The 20,314-nt window shown below is 44.8% G+C and overlaps 2 protein-coding genes and 1 pseudogene across 2 annotated transcripts; 2 read left to right on the forward strand and 1 right to left on the reverse strand.

The window, feature by feature from the left end:
• Positions 1–1,139: 1,139 nt before the first annotated feature.
• mcm7 (minichromosome maintenance complex component 7) lies at positions 1,140–10,399 on the forward strand. The gene is made up of 15 exons (XM_069694191.1): positions 1,140–1,342; positions 3,494–3,573; positions 4,501–4,665; positions 4,816–4,940; positions 5,018–5,198; positions 5,287–5,424; positions 5,543–5,692; positions 5,834–5,948; positions 6,052–6,183; positions 6,706–6,789; positions 7,076–7,287; positions 7,395–7,660; positions 7,821–7,989; positions 9,143–9,252; positions 9,735–10,399. Exons 1-15 carry the CDS (start codon positions 1,312–1,314, stop codon positions 9,958–9,960), a joined length of 2,184 nt encoding a protein of 727 aa, XP_069550292.1. The 5' UTR covers positions 1,140–1,311; the 3' UTR covers positions 9,961–10,399.
• Positions 10,400–12,528: 2,129 nt separating this feature from the next.
• Positions 12,529–14,676, forward strand: LOC138618456 (uncharacterized; annotated as a pseudogene).
• Positions 14,677–15,232: 556 nt separating this feature from the next.
• cops6 (COP9 signalosome subunit 6) lies at positions 15,233–20,304 on the reverse strand. Its single transcript, XM_069694176.1, has 10 exons — positions 20,230–20,304; positions 19,258–19,383; positions 19,022–19,153; positions 18,572–18,660; positions 18,266–18,328; positions 18,069–18,116; positions 17,862–17,976; positions 16,987–17,079; positions 16,741–16,841; positions 15,233–15,715 (listed from the first exon to the last, which is right to left on the reverse strand). Exons 1-10 carry the CDS (start codon positions 20,270–20,272, stop codon positions 15,575–15,577), a joined length of 951 nt encoding a protein of 316 aa, XP_069550277.1. The 5' UTR covers positions 20,273–20,304; the 3' UTR covers positions 15,233–15,574.
• Positions 20,305–20,314: the final 10 nt, after the last annotated feature.

Genomic DNA, 20,314 nt, shown 5'->3' on the forward strand with positions numbered 1-20,314 from the left:
GAAAGTTTCTTATGTGTTCCACATTTTGACTTCGGTTTCTGTTTATTTTTGCACTGACGCTGACAGCAGCTTTTGTTTCTGACGAACTCTTGTTAATTTATGTTTATTAAAACGATCGAATTCTGCAAAGTAGCACTGAAAGTGTCTTTAATTAAGATTACAATGTGTTTATTAGTCAGGATGAAAGCAAGTTGCTTCATGTATTTCCAAGTAAATCACAAACTCAAACTAAATGTTTTTTTTGGAGACATTAACATATCAGCTCAGGCTTATTGAAACCTCAATGTCTTTTTCTGTTCATTGCTTTCCTTATAACTGGCAGATATGACCATACTTCCCCCCCCCCCAACAACAAAATCCCACGAAGGAGTAAACAACAGAGTACAAAGGGAATAAAAAAAAAAAAACACATTTAAAATAAGCAAGCAAGAGACATTTCTTTCAAATTAAATCAAACAGTAAAATAGACATTAAAAGCAAAACACATCTGTGGAAAGCAAGTTATTCAAAAATTGGTGAAATCACCCTTAAGATTATTTTTTGAGAACAGAAACCTATCTAAGATAATTATTAGATATTAGAAGATGTATGGTGGTTTTATATTATTTCTGTTATAGTTTAAGAACCCAAGCTGGACATTTCCATTAAGTAATCTAAATCAGCCATTAAATTAAAAGTGTAAAACTTGGAAACAGCGAACATCTTTTAGTGTAATGACTGTCAAAAATGAGGCACAAGTCGTGGGTAATCATTCATTTTTCCAATAGGTTTTACAAGATAAATTGTGTAAGAACACCCCTCCTTTATCTGAACACACACATGACAAAACGTATATCCACAGATAAGAAAATAGCGTTAATATCCGTGTGTGCCACGTATCGCGATAAAACAGTGAATCCTAACGGGGGTGTTAGTTTGTTTATTTTGTCAACGTTGACACTCAGTTGTGCGTGAAACCCAATCGTCACATTTCGCGCCATTCCTGACAAACAGGGCAGAAGTTCTTCTGGTCAGGTGACACACAATCCGCCTGCAGCTTTCGCGCCACCGCGAAATCCCGCCTCTCCCAGCGGAAAGAAGCGACGCGATTGGCTGCTGGAAACGTCAGACTGGCGCCACTTCTTGCGCTGCAACCGGGAGGAACGCAGGCTGCACGTGAATGAATGCTGATCTCCGGTGGTTGTAAAGAGACCAAACCGTGAATTTAAAACTGTATTTTGTGTTAATCGGTACTTCAGGGTTTTTTTGGGGGAATCACGTTGTTGTTGTTTTTGTTTGTTTTTCCCCACCTGAAGCTCATCGTTTCCAGCCATGGCTCGTAAGGATTATGCGGCAGAGAAAGGTAAAAGTGTTATCTTTCACAGTGACGGCATGGCAGCAACAGGTTGGCCCAAATGACTAAACTTTTTATTTTTATTTTTTTACTGAATGTTGAGAAGTCTTAGGAGGAAAAAAGAAGAAAAAAAGCGGCTGTATATGGGTAGAAAGTAGAAATAATGTATGTAGTCTTAACTCATCAGTACCTCCTTTTTTTTTAAAATTATTATTATTATTATTTATTTATTTTCCCCCCTCTTAACTTGCACTACAACGTTTTCCTTGAACGTATGTTCTCTGTAAAGAGAAAGAGGGGCCACCAGGAGCTCATGTTCAACCTGAACTTTTTAAGAGTTCAGCATTGTCTGCGTGGGCTTTGTGCCTGCACGGTGACCCGGATGGAGCCTTAAACAAAGGAGCAGGCGCCAGTGTGCAGCACATGTCTTCACAATAACTCTCTTATACTTACACGGTTGGAGAAGATGCGTCGAGGGGGGGAAAAAAAAACATAGTGAAGGATGTTATGAATGTTAGAAAGTTTGATTTTTTTTTTTTTTTGGCCCAATAAAACACTGAAAAGTAGTTGTGATGTTTGGTGTCCGGTAAAGATCAACGGAGACGTGACAGATAAAAAAAAAAAAAAACGTCAACTAGCTTCGTGAATAAATTAGTCTTTCATTAAATACAAATAAAATATTGTTGCGCGATTTCCCTGCGATGTAAAATATCACACACGTCGTCCAAACGTGAACTTTCTTCCGAGTTTAGTTTTTAGTGGCCTGAAACGAAATGATAACGAACCGACGCCGCACTACGGTAGCACGGGGTTAGCTCCCTTTTAGCATTCACCGAGTTAACGCGGCGTGGACACCAGAGTTGCTGGTTTCACTCCCCCCGGGGGGGGCTGCAGGCTCTGTGCCTTGCTTAAGGGGCACTTTGAAAGGCTGGTTTGTTTGTTTTTTTTGGGGGGGGGGGATGTAGGCGCACATTTTTTTATTTCTACGCTTAACAATCAGCGGGTCCTCAAAAAAAATGAAAATAAAAAATAAATATCTGTAGCTTATACTTAAAGGCGCCTTAACTTGTCTTAATATCGTAAAAACTCTTGGAAAAAACAAAAACAACAACAACAAAAAACCGTCTATTTAATCACGTGTTTTTGAGTCTTCGCGTAAAACTTTTAAAAAGTAATCTTCCAAATCTGCGACTCTTAACTTGGACGTTTAGCGGAAGACGTGTCGCTTTAAGTGTAAACCCTGCTCGTTAAACATTAACTCGCGGTACGAGTGTCCAACACAACCCAGCTGACGTTAGAAGATGGCTGGCCGTGTTTTTCTGTTTCGGGTTTTTCTTTTTTTATGTGTGTGTGTGTGTGAAAACAACAGCCTTTTTGGGACTACTTTTAAGAGCGGAGGGATCGCGGAGTGATATCAGAGTGACGGGGCACAAAAAGCCATGTGCTGCTTTGTTTACAATAACATCCTCGGAACAGGGAAATAATTCGGCAGAAGCTGCAGGTTTTCTTGCCACAGCGGCGAAGTAAGTACAGTCTTTTGTTTATCACACGAAGACGAAGTCTATTCCTCGTAACGTAGAATAAAATATTGCACGTAGTTGTGGCTCTTTCGGAGAAGTGGGGGATATTTTCCCTTAAAAAAAAAAAAAAAAAAATGGACACTGAACTGAGCGCGCCTGTTGTTGTTGTATTTACAGTCTCACCCTGAAGCTATCTGCTGCGTTACGGTAGTTATTTCACTCCTAAAACTATGTTAGCGGGGGGGGGGAAACCCCCGAGCTGAATTTGTTTCGCGGAGCTCACCATCGGCAGTTTGGTGCTTTTAACTGGGAGGCAATAGTGACTCATCGAGATTACAGGATGCCATGTTACCCAACAAAGGGGGTCGTCGCAGGACAACAAATTAGCTCCCAGTGTGTTGGGCCCACCGTTGGTGGCGTTAACCCCCCCCCCCCCCCAAAAAAAAAAAAAAAATATTTCAACTTAGAAACCGTCTTTAATATCTAAAGAAAATAAAAAGGTTACTTCAGTTCACGTTTGTCTTTGTGTGCGTGTGTCTCGCTCACAAACAATCTCCACCTAGTGTCTGCTGGATGTGGCCTGTGTTTTTTTTTTTTTCTACTGTCAAATAATGCTGAAGGTGTTTTTTTTTTGTTACAGACAAATGCAAAAGGTTCCTGCAGGAGTTTTACACAGAGGATGACAACGGGAAGAAGGTGTTCAAATATGGAGCTCAACTTGTGAGTATTGTAAATAAGTAGTAGTAATAATTATAATAATAATAATAATAATAAAAATGTAAAAAAAAAAAAAAAAGATTTCAGATTTTAATGTCCTGGGCCCCAAGAGGAGGCTTGATGATGGATTGTATTGACATTATCTAACTAAAGTGAATTAATGTGGTGGGGGAGCTAATGAGTAATAATTGGTCAGTAAAGTGAATAGACTGTGTTTTTTGTTTTTTTTATTCAATTCTATTTTAGCTATACTCTCTCCTCCCGGATGGGATTTTTTTATATCAGCTAAAATCTAGAAGATGTGTTTTAAATGTTTATTTGTACAAGTCAAACTTTTTTTTTTTTTTTTTGGTGCTGTATTTTTATTTTTTTTTTTTTTTAATTTAGTTAACCTTAATTCAACCAGGTAAAAACAGATGGAATAAAAATCTCTTTTCCAACAGTGACCTGCCCCAAGAAGGCAGCAAAGTGACATGTCAAGTGCACATCAATTACATACATGCAATAAAATACAAAACAAGACGTTGCCAGAGGAACGGGGCAACAAATGATGTCGATGCATCACAGAAAAGGTTAAATAAAAAATAAATTTAAAAAAAACCCGATACATTTAAAACAAGTATATTTTATGGTTAAAAACTGATTACAGAGATGATGTCAGATTGAGTTTAGCTGTAATAAAATGATTGGGGGGGGGGGGTTCACACAAAATCTGTCATTTGGATATCATTCTTAATGTAAACTGCTCTGATTTGTTTGCAAAATGTGTCTGCTATTGTATGTAGCGCCACAGCTGGGCCAAGTTTTAGAGAACGTGTAGAGGTGTCATTGTCTGTGTTATTGAGCGGTATATGCAGACAAGGTCGCGTAATGTTTTTTTGTTGTTGTTTTTTTTAAGAGGCTCGTCTGATTACTCGTCTGTGTGTCCAGGTGGCGCTGGCCCACAGAGAGCAGGTGTCTCTCTTTGTGGAGCTGGACGATGTGGCTGAAGAAGACCCTGAGCTGGTCGAGAGCGTCTGCGAGAACGCCAAGCGCTACACGGGCCTGTTCGCTGACGCCGTCCACGAGCTGCTGCCAGAGTACAAAGAAAGAGATGTATGTAGATCTTAGCATCTGGTATTTTGAAGTAAATGCCCTTTTTTTAAAAAAATTTAAAAAAATATATATATATTTTTGTTTTTTTGATTAGATTATCAACTCCTGCAAACAATGTCTAATATGTTTGGTAAATGTGTTAATGTCTAGGTTGTGGCCAAAGATTCTCTGGACGTGTACATTGAGCACAGGCTGATGATGGAACAAAGGGGTCGTGATCCTGCGGACACCCGAGACACTCGCAACCAATACCCGCCCGAACTCATGAGGAGATTGTGAGTTGACTCAGGGTTGTCTTTTTCCTCACAGCATCTTCGCGTATGAATACCTAACGTCTGCTTCCTATCCACAGTGAGCTGTACTTCAAATCTCCCAGCACCTCTAAACCCAAAGTGGTGCGCGACATTCGGGCTGACAGCATCGGCCATCTGGTTGCGGTTCGAGGCATCGTGACCCGCGCCACTGAGGTCAAACCCATGATGGCCGTCGCCACGTACACGTGTGACCAGTGTGGCGCCGAGACCTATCAACCAGTAAGATCGGATTTAATCATCTGTAATCATTTGGCGCCCGTGACGAGATTCGTGTTCGTCATCGTGATGTGATTTCTTTGACCTCCAGATCCAGTCTCCCTCCTTCATGCCCCTCATCATGTGTCCCAGCCAAGAGTGTGTCACCAACAAATCCGGAGGTCGACTCTACCTGCAGACCAGAGGCTCCAAATTTGTCAAGTTCCAGGATCTGCGTATTCAGGAACATGTAAGGAACTCTGCTCGGTGAAATGCTCTCTCGTTGTCTTTACCATGTTGTTGTTTTGGAAAGTCCCTTTTTTTTTTTTTTTTTTCCTGCTCATGAGTTTTCGTCTGATATCCCACAGAGTGACCAGGTGCCTGTTGGTAATATTCCGAGGAGCATGACGGTGTTTGCTCGTGGTGAAAACACTCGTCTTGCTCAGCCGGGAGACCACGTCGCCATCACGGGAATCTTCCTTCCTATGCTGCGCACAGGCTTCAATCAAGTTGTTCAGGTAATCGGGAAATTCCAAACACTTTTGTTGATGTGTCAGATTTGCGGTCTTTCTTTGGAGCCGTTCTTCAACTGCCAGCGATTTAAAAATTAAAAAAATAAAAAAAAATTACACCTCAATCGTATCCTGATTTGACTTCAGGGACTTCTGTCAGAAACGTATCTGGAGTCTCACAGCATCACACTCATGAACAAGACGGAGGACGATGAGCTCGGAAACCAGGTGCTGAGTGACGAGGAGCTGCGCAGCATCACAGGTCAGGATCTGTGTGGAGCACTTCAGCACAACGGGAATGAATTCACGGGTAGGGAAAGGGAAGCGTGACCCTGTGTTACTGAAGTAACGATATTCCGTTACAGATGAAGGATTCTATGAGAAACTGGCTGGCTCGATAGCTCCGGAGATCTACGGACATGAAGATGTAAAGAAGGCTCTGCTGCTGATGCTGGTTGGAGGAGTGGAACAGGCCCCCAAAGGCATGAAAATCAGAGGTGAGCACAAACGCATGACCCTGGAGCTCTTTCCAAACAGACAGTCTTTGAGGTGCTGCTGCCCTTTTCTGAAAGAAAGTAAAGGTAGGTAGGTAGGTATATACTTTATTAATCCCCGAGGGGAAATTTTTTAAAGCTGGAAAAATAGCAACCACATTATAACCCACCAAAAAAAAAAAACGTAAGAATTAATCGTGTTCCTACTAGGCTGTCTGCAGGTTGTTGTTTTTTTCCTCTTTTTATTTATAGTGGGACAAAATTCTCATATCCAACTAGTTCTTTAGAGATTTTAAAGTTGAAATTTCTCAGAGAAGGATGTGAGAATGCTTTTGAATGATATTGGGTTTTTTTTTGGTTTTTTTAATAAAACTTGCAGAAGACAACATTTCTTTCATTGGACAGATTGCATGTCTGCCGGTCCAGTTAGTATGTGTGGGAGTAATTTCTTAAAAGGTGTTTTCCATCATGAAATCTTGTAATAACCGTGACACACTCTTCCTGTTTTATCGCTCCTCCCTCTAGGCAGCATAAATATCTGCCTGATGGGAGACCCGGGAGTCGCCAAGTCCCAGCTGCTGTCCTACATTGACCGTCTGGCTCTTCGAAGTGAGTCCTGTTTGTTGGAGTAAAAGTCCTGTATCTGGTTTAATATTTCATCTAGTGAGGCATTTTCTTTCCATTAGGCTGGTCACTGTAAAATATTAACTTTCAAAGGCGGTGGCCTCACTAGAGCTGCGTGCTAGACTGCTTTTCTGCGAACACCAGACTGATGCGGTATCTAAATTTAAAGTCTTTGTTTTGGTGAAATTTGATTAAGAATTACAAACGGATAGAATACCAATTATCATGATCTAATTTGACCTCTTTCGCTCATTCCCTCTCCGGTCTTCAGGCCAGTACACGACCGGTCGCGGCTCATCTGGAGTCGGTCTGACTGCCGCAGTGATGCGTGACCCCCTGACTGGTGAAATGACCCTCGAAGGTGGCGCCCTGGTGCTGGCTGACCAGGGCATCTGCTGCATCGACGAGTTTGACAAGATGGCGGACGCCGACCGAACGGCCATCCACGAGGTGATGGAACAGCAGACCATCTCCATTGCCAAGGTAACGTTCGCAACTGCCAGCACTGTAAATTGGGAGTCGCTGTGGAGGACATTTAAACTCTTAATGCCGGTGTAACGTAAGCAATAATGCTCGTCCCGCCCCTCCAGGCCGGCATCATGACCTCCCTCAACGCCCGCTGCTCCATTCTCGCCGCGGCCAACCCCGCCTACGGCCGCTACAATCCCCGCAAGAGCATCGAGCAGAACATTCAGCTGCCGGCGGCTCTGCTCTCCCGTTTCGACCTGCTCTGGCTCATCCAGGACAAGCCGGACGCTGAAGCCGACCTGCGTCTGGCCCAGCACATCACCTACGTCCACCAGCACTGCCGCCAGCCGCCCACCCACTTCACCCCCATCGACATGAAGCTGATGAGGTGACGATCTGCGCAATGCTTTTGAAGCGTTTGTCCCAATTTCACAACTCTTTGACAACATATTTTCATATAATCCAACTATCGCAGTTGATGTTAGCGAGGTTTCGCCGTTGAGACAATAGTAACTCCTAACTGAGTTGTTACCTGCGATTCCCTTCAGGCGTTACATATCTGCGTGTAAGAGCCGGCAGCCCGTGGTGCCCGAGGTACTGGCCGATTACATCACCGCCGCTTATGTGGAGATGAGAAAGGAGGCTCGAGTCAGCAAAGACACCACCTTCACCTCCGCCCGTACCCTCCTCTCCATCCTCCGCCTCGCCACTGCCCTGGTGAGAACTACACATCCACTCCAGCTAGCCGCGAGGGGTCGCAAACTTTCACAAGCCTCTCGCGTGAATGTGAACATCGACAGCAGGTCCCGGCATTTGTTTAGAAGTAGATCATGACATCCCGTTTAATTTCATATTAAAAATGGCGCAAAAATCGACTGAATGTAGGCGAATGTTTGGTCGCGCTTATTGTAAAGTTTCCGATGGAAAGTGTTTTTTCCCCTTCACGTGCGTGTTCATCAGTAGTCTCGTGTGCGATAAAGTGCTTACAGTGCAGGTAGTGATGATAACCCGGCCTACTGCAATGTGAGCACTTCTTTCCCACGCCGGACGAGAAGCTCTTCAGCCTGCTTGGCCCGTGCTTAGTCGTCACTCCTCGTCACAGAGCGGCCACGAGAACATATCCGTGCACTTGTAGTAATTTCTTTTTAAACAAAAGAGCTGAAGTATTTGTATCTGTGTCGTCTGTGCCTCTGGTTGCCAAAAGTGCTGTTTGTGCAGGTAGCAGTCATCCACCTACTGCAAAACCAGCACTTCAGGTGAACAGGAAGGCAATGTGCTGCACGCAGACGTCCACAAGGGGGCGGAGAACACTGTCACAACCACACACCTGCGAGGACGTGGCCGTTGACCGTGAAAATAGCACCGCAGCTGCACACTAGCTTCGCCCTGTATTTGTTCCGATGACTCGTTTATTTGTTTGTTCGAGGGAGCCCCGCTCTAAACATCTTTTCTGATCCTGGCCAGCTTTGCAGGGTGGGCAGTCAGCCTGTGTGCGTTTGGAGCAGCTGTGCAAACCCATGCAAAACTGACCATGGCCAGCACTGTCATCACTTTGTTCCACATAATAATAAAAAAATTTAAAAAAAATCTTTTTTTAAAAAAAAAACTCAATTCAAGCTATTTTTTTTTTTTTTTTCAACTTTTGTTTGGTGTGTTTTAATTTCAACCTGTGGAGAGACTAGCTGGTGTTGAGAGGCGGAGACTTGGGCAATTGCCGGCCATCCCAGAGGGCATTGCACTTGTCTCGGTCTGACAGTGCCGGCACAGCGCAGCCGACATCGAGACGGATCTCGCGGGATATTTGTCTACTTGTCTCGATCAAAACGGCCGTCTCAACAAAACCCCTCCGCTTTCAATGCCCCGTCTTCAGGCGCGACTTCGCATGATGGACGCCGTGGAGAAGGAGGACGTCAACGAGGCCATGCGGCTGATGGAGATGTCAAAGGATTCACTACAAGCCGACAAGTCCAACACCACAAGGTCAGCGTTAAAACGGGCACCCCGCGTCCGTCCTTAACGATGCACTCAGTCAGCTCAAACTTCACATAATATGAGTGACCGGATGTCGTCCCCCCCCCCTTTATGAGTTTCTCGTGTGCCTGTAACAGTAGCGCCATGTCCTGGAGGAAGCTGTAAAACTTCTCAGGATTTTTACACGGCAACATGTTCACTGAAGAAGGCGTGAAGGCGTGTTCACACCTCTAACCGCTTTCAACTGTTCTGCAGTCAGTGCTGTAAAACCTCCTGGAGGCTTTTGAGCAACAACAGGAAAAGGGAGAACAGACATTTTTGACACCCCACACACACACACACACACACACACACACACACACACACACCCATCAACTTCAGATCGAAATAAAGACGAGTGAATCTGAAGCCAGTGAAATTTGCTTTTCTTAAAACATTTGGGGAAATTGCTCTTCCAAATCCTGAAACAATCCCTACCTCCTTCCCCGCAGGACTCAGCGTCCCGCCGACGTCATCTTCTCTCTGGTGCGCGAGCTGGCAGCGGAGGGCGTGGTGGGCCGCGGCGGAGCCGGCGGGGTGGTTCGCATGACGGAGGCGGAGCAGCGCTGCGTCACTCGCGGCTTCACGCCCGCCCAGTTCCAGGAGGCCCTGGAGGAGTACGAGGAGCTGAACGTGTGGCAGGTCAACCAGGCCCGCAGCCGGGTCACCTTCGTCTGAGCAACCCCGGGACACATCCTCACGCTTCACGCTTTGTTTCAGCCACCCAGTGGGGGTGGTGGGACGGGGACGGGGGTTGGAACTCTTCACGCTGGGCTTTCTACAGACTCATAATAAGGCTCTTTATTTTTCCTCCTCCCAGCACCACACATCGAGCAGAAAGTGGACTTTTCTTTTTCAGTGTTACTGTTTGGCAAAAGTTCCTGCTGTTGGGAGATCTGCAGCTTTTTTTTATGTTTGACACTCCTGTCGACCAGTAAATCGCTTGTAAATATGTACGTCAGAACTTGGTATTTTGTGGTATTATCTGCGGATTAGTCCTGAAAGCGTCCCGCATGAGCATTTCTGTACATTTTAAAGTTTGTAACGCCAACAAGGCGAGACGTAAAATACCGTCGAGCCTTGCATTGTGACAGAATAAATTTATGGTTAAATGATGTGCTCGACATCCACTCCGACTCCTGTGTGCACATGGAATGGGACGAAGAAGTGCGCTTCAATCACGTCCGAACACCTGGTCTGGCAGTTGAGCAGCCTTATTGGAGCTTTCAGTTAACGCCTGCTCACAAAACACAAGGGTAATGACTAACAATTATTTTCATACAGCCTAGTCTATAAAGAGGCGAAAAAATGTCCATCGCATCTTCCGTTTTCAAAATTCCTTTTCTATGCAAACCCCTCAAACCCTCTTGTTTCTTATCACATTTAAGGTTGTTGGTATTTAGCAAAAGCAATAGGTAGGTAGGTATATACTTTATTAATCCCCGAGGGGAAATTTTTTAACCTGTAGAAGTCAAGCGCTGAAAACATAAACCGTTACCCGTAAAATACTGTCTAAAGCGCCAAAGGACAAAATAACCCCATTTTAGGTAACATCATAAAGCATTATTCTTTCAGCAAATGGTTTTATATGAAATATGTTGGTAAAATAACAAGAAATCTTCGGTTAAAATGTTCTTTAATTTCCTTTTGAGTACTAAGAAATTCAAGTACTTGTACTCAAAAGTTTGAGCTATTTGTGCAGAAGTATTTGGTCAAAATCCACCACTGGACGAATCATTTCCAAGCCAAAACTTGGATGTTTGTCATGCGCTTGGAAAAAAAAAAAAAAAAGCAATTGAAACGCGACCAAAAATGAATTACGTTAATTCAATTTTTGGGATATTCACATTGTATAAGCGGCCCGAGCTGCTTCCAAACTGAATACGGCTCTGTGACTGCATTTAATTCTGTTGTTTTGCACTAGTTTTCGAGTTGGATGGGAAGTCCGGGGTCGTGTTAGAAAAATAGCATTCAACTGGCAAACATGCATTTAGCTCATGACATGTATGATTAGTATGACAACGCATCCTGTAAGAATGCAGTGATTTTTTTTTTTTTTTTTTTAAGCACTTCAGATTTCACGGTGAACATGTCAAGACAAAAAAAAAAGAAGTCTCTGCTGATCGCCGTCCCCGCAGTCGCACAACTGTTAGAAAAGCAGGTGTTTTCCGGGCACAAATAAGCACCTTTAGGAGCCGACTGTTTCGGTTATCTGTAAAAACTCATTATAAATGGATGTTTGAGGCCGTCAGGGTTGTCGTCTCTGATTATTTTTTTTTAATTTATTTTTTTTACTGCGTCTTTGGCATGGATATTGTGTTAGTAGGCAACATTTTCCCCATAGTTGCAGTTATCCCAGCAGGTGATGCTTTCCTTCCAGACTTAATGGGGAGTTTCCATTTGAAGTCTGTTTTCTTTATGGCTTCGCTGCTGAAGTCCAGGGGCCTTTTATTCTTAATTGGCGCCAAAGGCCCCACATTACGGTATTAAAAGGGGGAGGTGGAGACCCGAGTCGGGGTCTCTACGTTGCTGAAACCTTATTGGACGGGAGATAAGGTTACAGGGTGGTGTGGACGGAGATTTGTATTTAGCCCACTCGGCCCCCTTCGTCCAGTGAAGACAGCCTCCTGAGCCAGGTGAGTGAAGCATGGTCGGATGGGTTTTATTGAACAATGTTGGGTGATGAAACTAGAAACATTTAACAAAATGTTGTGTTTTATACCTGCATTTTATAAGTCTCGTTGTATATTTAGGACTAGAGTTGGAGATGTGTTGTAGTTCTTCACAAATGGGCACATTTTTAGATGGAAATCCAGGTGAATGACTTTTAACAGTTTTGTTTGCAAATCTGTTGCACATTTCAACAAGTTGTTGGTGAAGGTCCTCAATTCTAACAAACAACTCATGTTTAAAGATCAAGAAGTTACAGAGATGCCTTTTTTAAATGTGTTTTTCTTTGTGTAAATTGAAACTTTGAAATTCACAAAGAAGTATACTGTCTTTTCTTAGTAATTGACTGTTTCTTGGTTTGTATATAATATATATAGATATATACTGTACTGTATATACTGTGCATTTTATATTTAATATTTTTTACTGCTATTTTCTGTATGCTGCTGTAGCGAAAAAAAATGTCCCTTCGGGGATTAATAAAGTAACTACCTAACCTAACCTAACGAGGACTATCCCTAGGACCCTATGATATGACTTTCTTTTGCTTTTTCCTCGGGATTGCAGGGCTCGAAGATGATTTCCTCACTATGTTTGGCGGGGGCGCTCTGCTGTCTCACGTTTCTCCCAGGTCAGTTCTGATTCTTTGAATTTACAAATGTCTTGCAGTAACAGAAAATCCCCCCGTCGAGCAAATATTCGTTCTTATTTTCCAGGCGTGCTGGACGCCAAGTCTTTGTTGAATGCCATCAAGCAGGAAGGTAACGGCAGATCTTAAAACCGCTTTTCAGTACAAACGCTGATCCTCTTTGCAGCCGGTCGGCAGCACCGAAGCCCTTTCTTCAAGGGACGTAACTTCATCTCTTCCGTTAACAGAGATGGTCCCTGTCAGTGGTGTCAACATTGACTCGGAGAGCGCGAACCGCTTTCTGACTCACTCCAGACCGAAGCGTAACGCGGATCCCAGGTGGTACAGAGGGAACCCGGACTTCCAGGCTTACTACAGATACTACAGCAGCATCGGACACACGGAGGGGGTAAGACACCGACGGCGGGCTTCCTGCTGTGAAGCAATACAACATTTTTTATATCCCACAATTTTCTCTGTAGAACCTTCCCAAAAAATGTTTTGTCTTGATGTCTTATTCACTGCAGATTTATCTCTTTGCTATTGAAAGCTCCAAACCCCCTTTAAGATTTAAAGTTGTAACACAGGCTTAAAATCACAGACTGGCACAGTACGTTCAGATTTCAGTAGACGATCACGTTACGTTCTAATTTCCGATCCAGACTCCACAATGTTGGAAAACACAGTTAATATTAGGGTTACCTCTCTAATATGGTGGGTGCTCATTTTTTAAGGCAAGAAATGTTAAAGTTCACTTCAAACATGTAAGAGGCTCTTGCCCACAGGCCACCTACACCCCCCCCTGAGCTGGAGCCTCCACCTGTGCGTTCAGTGGTCCTTCCACGCCTAAAGCCTAACGCACCATACATTAGAAAAGACCAGGACTTTGAGCCCGATCGTACTTAGAACAGTGCAAAGTAATTTAGGTTCAAATCACGCTGTGTTTCTTGGCTGTCGGCGCGGACTTGTCCAAAATCCAAATGAAATTGAGCGGTACATCCCTGAAGGAATTCATATTCGAGTTGGTGTTGAAGGAGTTTTTCTTTACCCGAATCAAGGCTGCGAATCTCCTCGAGTTTGAGATTTGCGGTGCTCGGCTGCAAATGCGGTCGAGTGAGTCTTTCTCCCACTGTGTCAAGCTGATCTGTTTTTCCACCTCTCAGCTCTATGAGATCGACAAGCTGCGGATGCTCTACCAGCAGATGAGGCACCTGGAGGACACCTACGGCCCCAACGCCTCCTACTTCCAGAGCAAACTGGGAGTGCCGATGATCATGTGCGACCCCGCCACGGACAAGAAGTGCAAAGTCCCTCCTCCTCCTCCTCCTCCTCCTCCGCCAATGAAAGGGGTCCCGAGGGCCGCAGAGCACCCTGCAACCCCTCCCCCCTCCAGCCATCTCTCAGGCCGACGTGCTCTACCTGTGTAACAGAAAGGACCCCCTCTGCAAGCCTCACATCGTCTACATGCCCACCGGCGCCGTGCCGGTGCTCTGCGATCCCCGTTACCACCCCCACTGCACCCCGCAGAAGGCAGCGGCCCCCGTGGCCGTGCCTCAACTTCCGCCTCCTCCTCCACGGAAGAAGTCCACCCCGCCTCCGCCTCCCCCGGTCCTGGTCAAGAAGTCTCCCCCGGCCCCCTTCCGCACCTTCAAGGCCATGGAGTACGACTGCGACCCCTACTGGGACCCCGACTGCCTGATCGACCACCCACCCAGGCCCATGAAGGGCAAGGTCTCGTTGCCTCCCCCTCCTGTGGAGGAAGAGAGGGAGGTGCCCGTGGAGGAACCAGCACCGCCTGCACCCATGGGGAAGAAAGTCTACCCGTACGGGTACAACCACCCCCTCCCCTACGACCCCAGGGATGACCTGTACGACCCGATGCGCTTCCAGTACCCGCAGCCCGTTGATGTCGCTGACGAGCCTGCAGAGGACAGTCAGTAAGACGTCCAACGAAGTGTCGGGAGGAAAGGTGTGTCTCTATAATTCAAACAGACTTTGACTGAAAAACATCCCAAGTTGCACAATCTCACATTCCTTTAACATCCTGCTGATGTACTTTAAATAACATCGACATGTATTTGTGAGTGATGACATAATAAAATGTGACAAATACCTTTTTCCATCAGTGAATGAGAAGCATTTTGATTTTTAATATACTTTAAAAAAGATGTAGGAAGACGGAAAGGTTTGCTCCTCCCGCTGCCACATGGCAGGTAAAAAAAAAAAAAAAAACGGACTTGTAAAAGCACCAACTTGCAGGTTGGGGGGGTCATTATGTTGAGTTCCGCTCCACATTTAAAAACCAAATACATGCTGACTCCTGTTAAAACACCTCAGACTCCAGGGCTATAAGTCGTGGCCCACCCATTACCCCCCCCTCCCTTCCCCCCACTCTTTTTTTTTTTTCCTACCACGTATGGCTGCCTGTCCAAAAACCTCCGAAGGCGATCAAACAGCAGGAACACAACTTCAAAAGACGAGTCAGCCGCGAACGCTCTCGGCTCCCGACAATAAACCCGGAGCTCCACGTAAGCACACTGTCAGGGGCTCGTTTAAAAAGCGCGGGTCGGACATTTTTCACTCCTTCTGTGTACACACAACGATGTGTTCCCCGTTATAAACATTCAAGCTTAGAAAGAAGAGGAGTCAAAGTCCCATGAAAAAAATCAGATCATTTATTACATACAGAAACATGAAACAATAAAACAAACGGGGCAAAATAACATAACGTTCATGTACAGTGGATTCGTTGCTGTGCACACCCACGACAGACTTGAGTGATGTTGTGGATATCGCTTGCTGATTGGTGACATTTAAGCGCTTTTCCATACACGTGGTTGAAAATGATCGACTGGTTTGAAAAGCTACTGTTGGCTTAAGAATTTCTCTTTTCTTTTTTTTTTTTTTAGCTAATCAAAATACAAACAAACCAAAAAAAAAAAAAAGGCCGAGCAGACCGGAAGCCGCAGTGCTTGTTCGTGACTGTCTGCCGGCTCAAAAGAAGAGTCCTCTCATCCTCCGGCCGATGCCCTGTCTGTCGTACAGGACGTTGAACTTGTTGATGAACTGGTTCATACTGTTGCAGGTCTTGGTGATGGTGCCTAAGTAGGCCATGAGGCCCACATCATTACATTGCTGCAGGGGAACAAGAGGCAGAGTTGTAGAGAGCTCTCATTTGGCAGCACAATGCGGAGAATCACCAGAAACGGCGGCAGCATCATCATCACAACATAAAAGGTATATAATATTCATCTAAAATGTATCTTTAGTATATAAAAAAAAAAAAAAAAAAAAAACTGAGCAACCAGAAATACCTTGAAAAAGTACAAATGAGAAGTAAAGTGCTCCCAACTCGTTAAACTGTTAAACTTTAAAAAAAAAAAAAAGACTTTCTGGCCATGTTCTGTGTTCATCTCACTGTCAACAAACCACATAAAGAGCAAAACTGATAATGAATATCGTACAACTGTGAATCCAAAACCTGGTAAATCGTCCTTTTCTTTGCTTTAAATCTCCCGTGTCGTTCCAAAAACGATTAAAACCGCATTAATGAGCCTCACGGTTGCACCGGGTGGCATCTCCCTTCCCTACAATAAACATAGGAAGAGTCGTGTTTCCCACATGTGCGGACACTCTGGTCACTCAAGCACCAGGTACGTTTCAATTCACGGCTGGAAATGATTTCCAACTACCATTTACACGTGTTTGAGGATCATTGAGTAAAAACTACACCGCTCGGCAGTTTTAGTAAAATGAGCTTTTTTTAAAAAAATAAAAAAAAATTAAAAAAAACTATGCAAGAAGCTCTGGTATGCGCTCCCTGAATTATGCCAGCATGTAGCTCTGAGCTCTGAGCTCTGCCCACTGGAACAGACGCGAGCATCTTTAGAATTGACCTGCAAACACATCACGTTTTAATTCCCCCGACGCAACTGTGCCCTCCTTTTCCCGTTTCATCCCCGCCTGTACATTGTTGTTATTAGGGTCAGTGTTGGTACATAGGCAGAGCGGGATTTGCAAGTAACGCCGACTTTATCCGGCAACTTAATATTTTTGATGAAAACGTCGACGTGCATTTAAAGGCGGCGATACATTTGTGTGTGTGTGTGTGTGTGTGTGTGTGTGTGTGTGTGTGTAAATGTACAACAAAGTAGACTCACATCATAGAAGTCAGTTTTGAATTTGATGGTGCTGAGGACCGGCAGTCTGTGGCACAGGGCGTTTGCTTCTCGAAGGATCTCGTGGTTAAATGGCACCTCTCCTGTGTCACGCACAGACACACGAGAGAGAAGAATAAACATTATGCAACAAAAAAAAAAAAAATAGTGGGCTAAAATATTGCTGTCAACATACCAGAAAACAGGAGCTTGTAATCATAAGAGAGGGACGCCCTCCCATCCTCTCACCTGATTCCACGGCTTTGACGTACTCTAGAATGATCTTCACTCGGCTGTGGAGCATCTTTATCGCACTGTGCTGGGCTATGAGGTGTTCGGCAACTAACACGGAAGACACAGACGCCAAACGTTAAAAGGGAAACCCTCTTCAGGTCGGACTCGTCGTTTAATGACACTGTCAATTCTGAGGTAGGTCGCACGGCATTCGGCTGTTTCTTTTCCTGCGTCCGTGTATTCAGTCTGTGTGTACGCACGTGTTCATTTTCCACTCTTATTACTCTGTGAAAAACTGAAATGCCGTTGTGACACTTGTGGACTTGTTACATGCTGACTTTGATATCTTTCTCTTTTCGACATTGAACAGTTTCGGGTGTCCTGGTAAAGCGTACGTCTCCCGAACGAATGTGCACTGAAGACCTCATCTATGTACGGGTAAGAGACGCCAGAATCGAATACGACGCTCCTCCAGAAAGAGATTACCGCTTTCACCGGGTCCTAAATAACCAGCACAAACAAAGTCATCTGTGTGCTGTAGCTTTGTAAGAAATAAAAACCACAGAGTCCATCGCAGCCCAGAACTCGGCCTCAACACACTGCTGCTTTATGAAGTCTCGTCTTTAATTTTGAAAGCACATCCTCTTCATGTCGTACTCCCAAAGACGCGGTACTAAACAGAAGTAGTCCGATCATCGCACCTGAAGCAAAACAGTCTCTCTGCTTGTACCAGCTAGAATAACCCATTTCTTGAGGACAAATCGGCCGTTTAATATGAGAGCTGAAGAGCAGCTTTCATGGCCGACTGTTTAATAATGTTCATTCAAAAGCAATTCGTGCCTGAAAATGGTTTTTACAGCTATGAGGACACTGTGTTCAGTTCTCCAGACCTGTCGAGTTTTCTCCGGTGCCGGTGGCCGTCATTCGAGCGACGTGGTCGACGCCGATCCTCTCCGCTTCCTCTGTGGCCAGAGTGTACGTCAGCTCAGCAAACAACATGGTAGCCTGCGACGAAAACAAACGGGAATAAAACTTAAAAACGATTATCTACGGGAGACCTAGGAAAGAATGCGGCTGAAATGAGAAGCAAACGCCACCTCGCCACTGATGATGTCGATCACGGATTCATAAACGCTAACGGGAAGCTGAAAGAAAGAAAGAAAGAAAGAAAGAAAGAAAGAAAGAAAGAAAGAAAGAAAGAAAGAAAGAAAGAAAGGGACACTTTGTTTAGAGCTGCTGTATTTAAATACATCAGTGTCGTTTTGCCTGCGTGTGAAAATGCGGATGAACTCACGTCGGTGTGTTTGGTCATCGGGTTGAGCTTGAGGAAGAGAGGGCTCTCAATGATCTCGCACACCTGGCGGGGACGAGAGAAACGACAGGAAGCAAATGTACGCAATCTCAAATACGCATCGGGCCATTTCACTTCCTAAATAACAAAATAAAAGTCTTTGTTATTCCCCTGCGATGTAACTGAAGCTGCTGTACACAGGATTTTTTTTTTTTAAGAAGTTTCATATCAGCAAATGTCATTTTTGGAGCTTTTGGGATTAGCCGTGAACTGCCACTTGCCATTGGATGGACTTCAGTGTTTCCCTACCTGCTTGTGAATGTGGATATCTGACTGGTCTGGCGGACCGCCCGTGGTGTACCAGCCCAAGAACTCCATCTCTTTGAAGACCTGTTTGACTGAGACACAAGAAGACATTTTACAGAAAAAAAAATCTTATTTACGACAAATAAACAAACAAACAAACGATCTATCGATAACCGGATCAGTTTTTTTTTTTTTCCATGTTTATTTCCATAAGTTTGCGCTGAAGATAAGAAAGTCAAAAAAAAAAGTAATTTGTGTAAAACGTTGAAAAAGAACGAGGCGTCGGGAGGAAAACTAAAAGTTAGTAAAAGGTTCATCAGTAAACTGATCGGAACTGCGGAAAGCAGGACAGTCACGACACACGCTGCACACGATTTCGTAAAAGTCGGTGATGAAAGAAGACACACACAAATAAAGGTGAATCGCTGTCCTCGGCACTCAAACACCGCTTACATTGTTCCTCCTTGGTGTAGTAGTACTCCTTGTCAATGTGCACTCTGTCATCTATGGTGTGAGACAGCAGCTCAAAAGAGTTCATCACCTCGATGTTTCTCCCCTCCTGCTTCCCGATCAGAGCTCCGATCACTGAGTAGAGACAAAAACAACAATCAATCCGTCCCCGATTCCCTTTTTTTTTTTTTTAAATGTATTTACAGAAGAACATCCGAGCTCCGGCGGTCAACACGTACCCTGCATCGGCCGCCCCTCCTGTGAGCGGATGCGAATCCAGTGGTCGGATATGTTGAGGATAACCAGAGGGTGCAAGGCCACAGAAACGCTCCCCGTGACCCCCGAGGCCATGACGCTGGGGCTGGCTGCAGTCGCACGGAAACACAAAACGAGACGGGCTTTAACGGCACGGCGACCGCGATCTTACACGTCGCCCTCATCCGGTACCTTTGCTTTCAGAGGGCCGGCCCGCCGGGGGGAGTTTAGGACGTGGATTGCCTGGAACCAGTTTAGGTTCTGGAGGTACACACCCTCTGTGCTTTTGTTTTAAAGATGATGTTATTAAGATTGTAGTTAGGGCCGGCCTCGGTGCCAGTCACCATCAGTTGAATGTCTGCTGTGGCTCTTGTCTCTCTCTCATCACACCTCTGAGCTGGTTGGAGGTTTCCTTCTCGTTGACGACTCGTTTCCTCTCCAACTGGGAATCGGTTTTTTTTTAATTGTTGGTTTTCGGCTGTGTAATGTTTTAAGCGTGTTAAAGGGGGCCTTACAGACGACTTGTGCTGTGATTTGATTTGATTTTGTATTATACATATATATATATATATATATATATATAAATGAAACTGAATGTAATAATAAAAGGATATAACGACGTTATCAGCTGGTGTCACGGTGAGCGGACCGGGTCCTAATCTCTCATCTGGTTGTTGTCACATGTTTTCCTACAGAACTGAGCTTTTTCGTGGCCTGATGCAAACTGCAGAGGAGGAAACAAACATCCAGAGTGATGAACGTCCTGACAGCTTTCACCAGCAGAGCCGTTTAACCCGCTTATGTCAGCCGAGCACCGCTGCTTTCTGCCTCTAAACGCCAGCGACTCGTCCCTTACGACGGCTCGGAACACACGTACGCGGCACCGGCGGCGACCTGAAGACGGGTCCTGCGTTAATATCAAGGCAGAAACGATGGGATAACTGATAAATACTCGCCTGCCCCATCCACTTCCATTCCTCCGCCATTGCTGGTCGCCATCTTGTCCCGGTTAACCGCGCAGGCGCAGTGGACTGTTCGCCC

The sequence above is a fragment of the Brachyistius frenatus genome, unplaced genomic scaffold (genome assembly GCF_029030835.1).
Source record: "Brachyistius frenatus isolate BFR_SWC_R1_liver_20210118 unplaced genomic scaffold, ASM2903083v1 Contig_17, whole genome shotgun sequence".
Taxonomy (NCBI): Eukaryota; Metazoa; Chordata; class Actinopteri; family Embiotocidae; genus Brachyistius; species Brachyistius frenatus.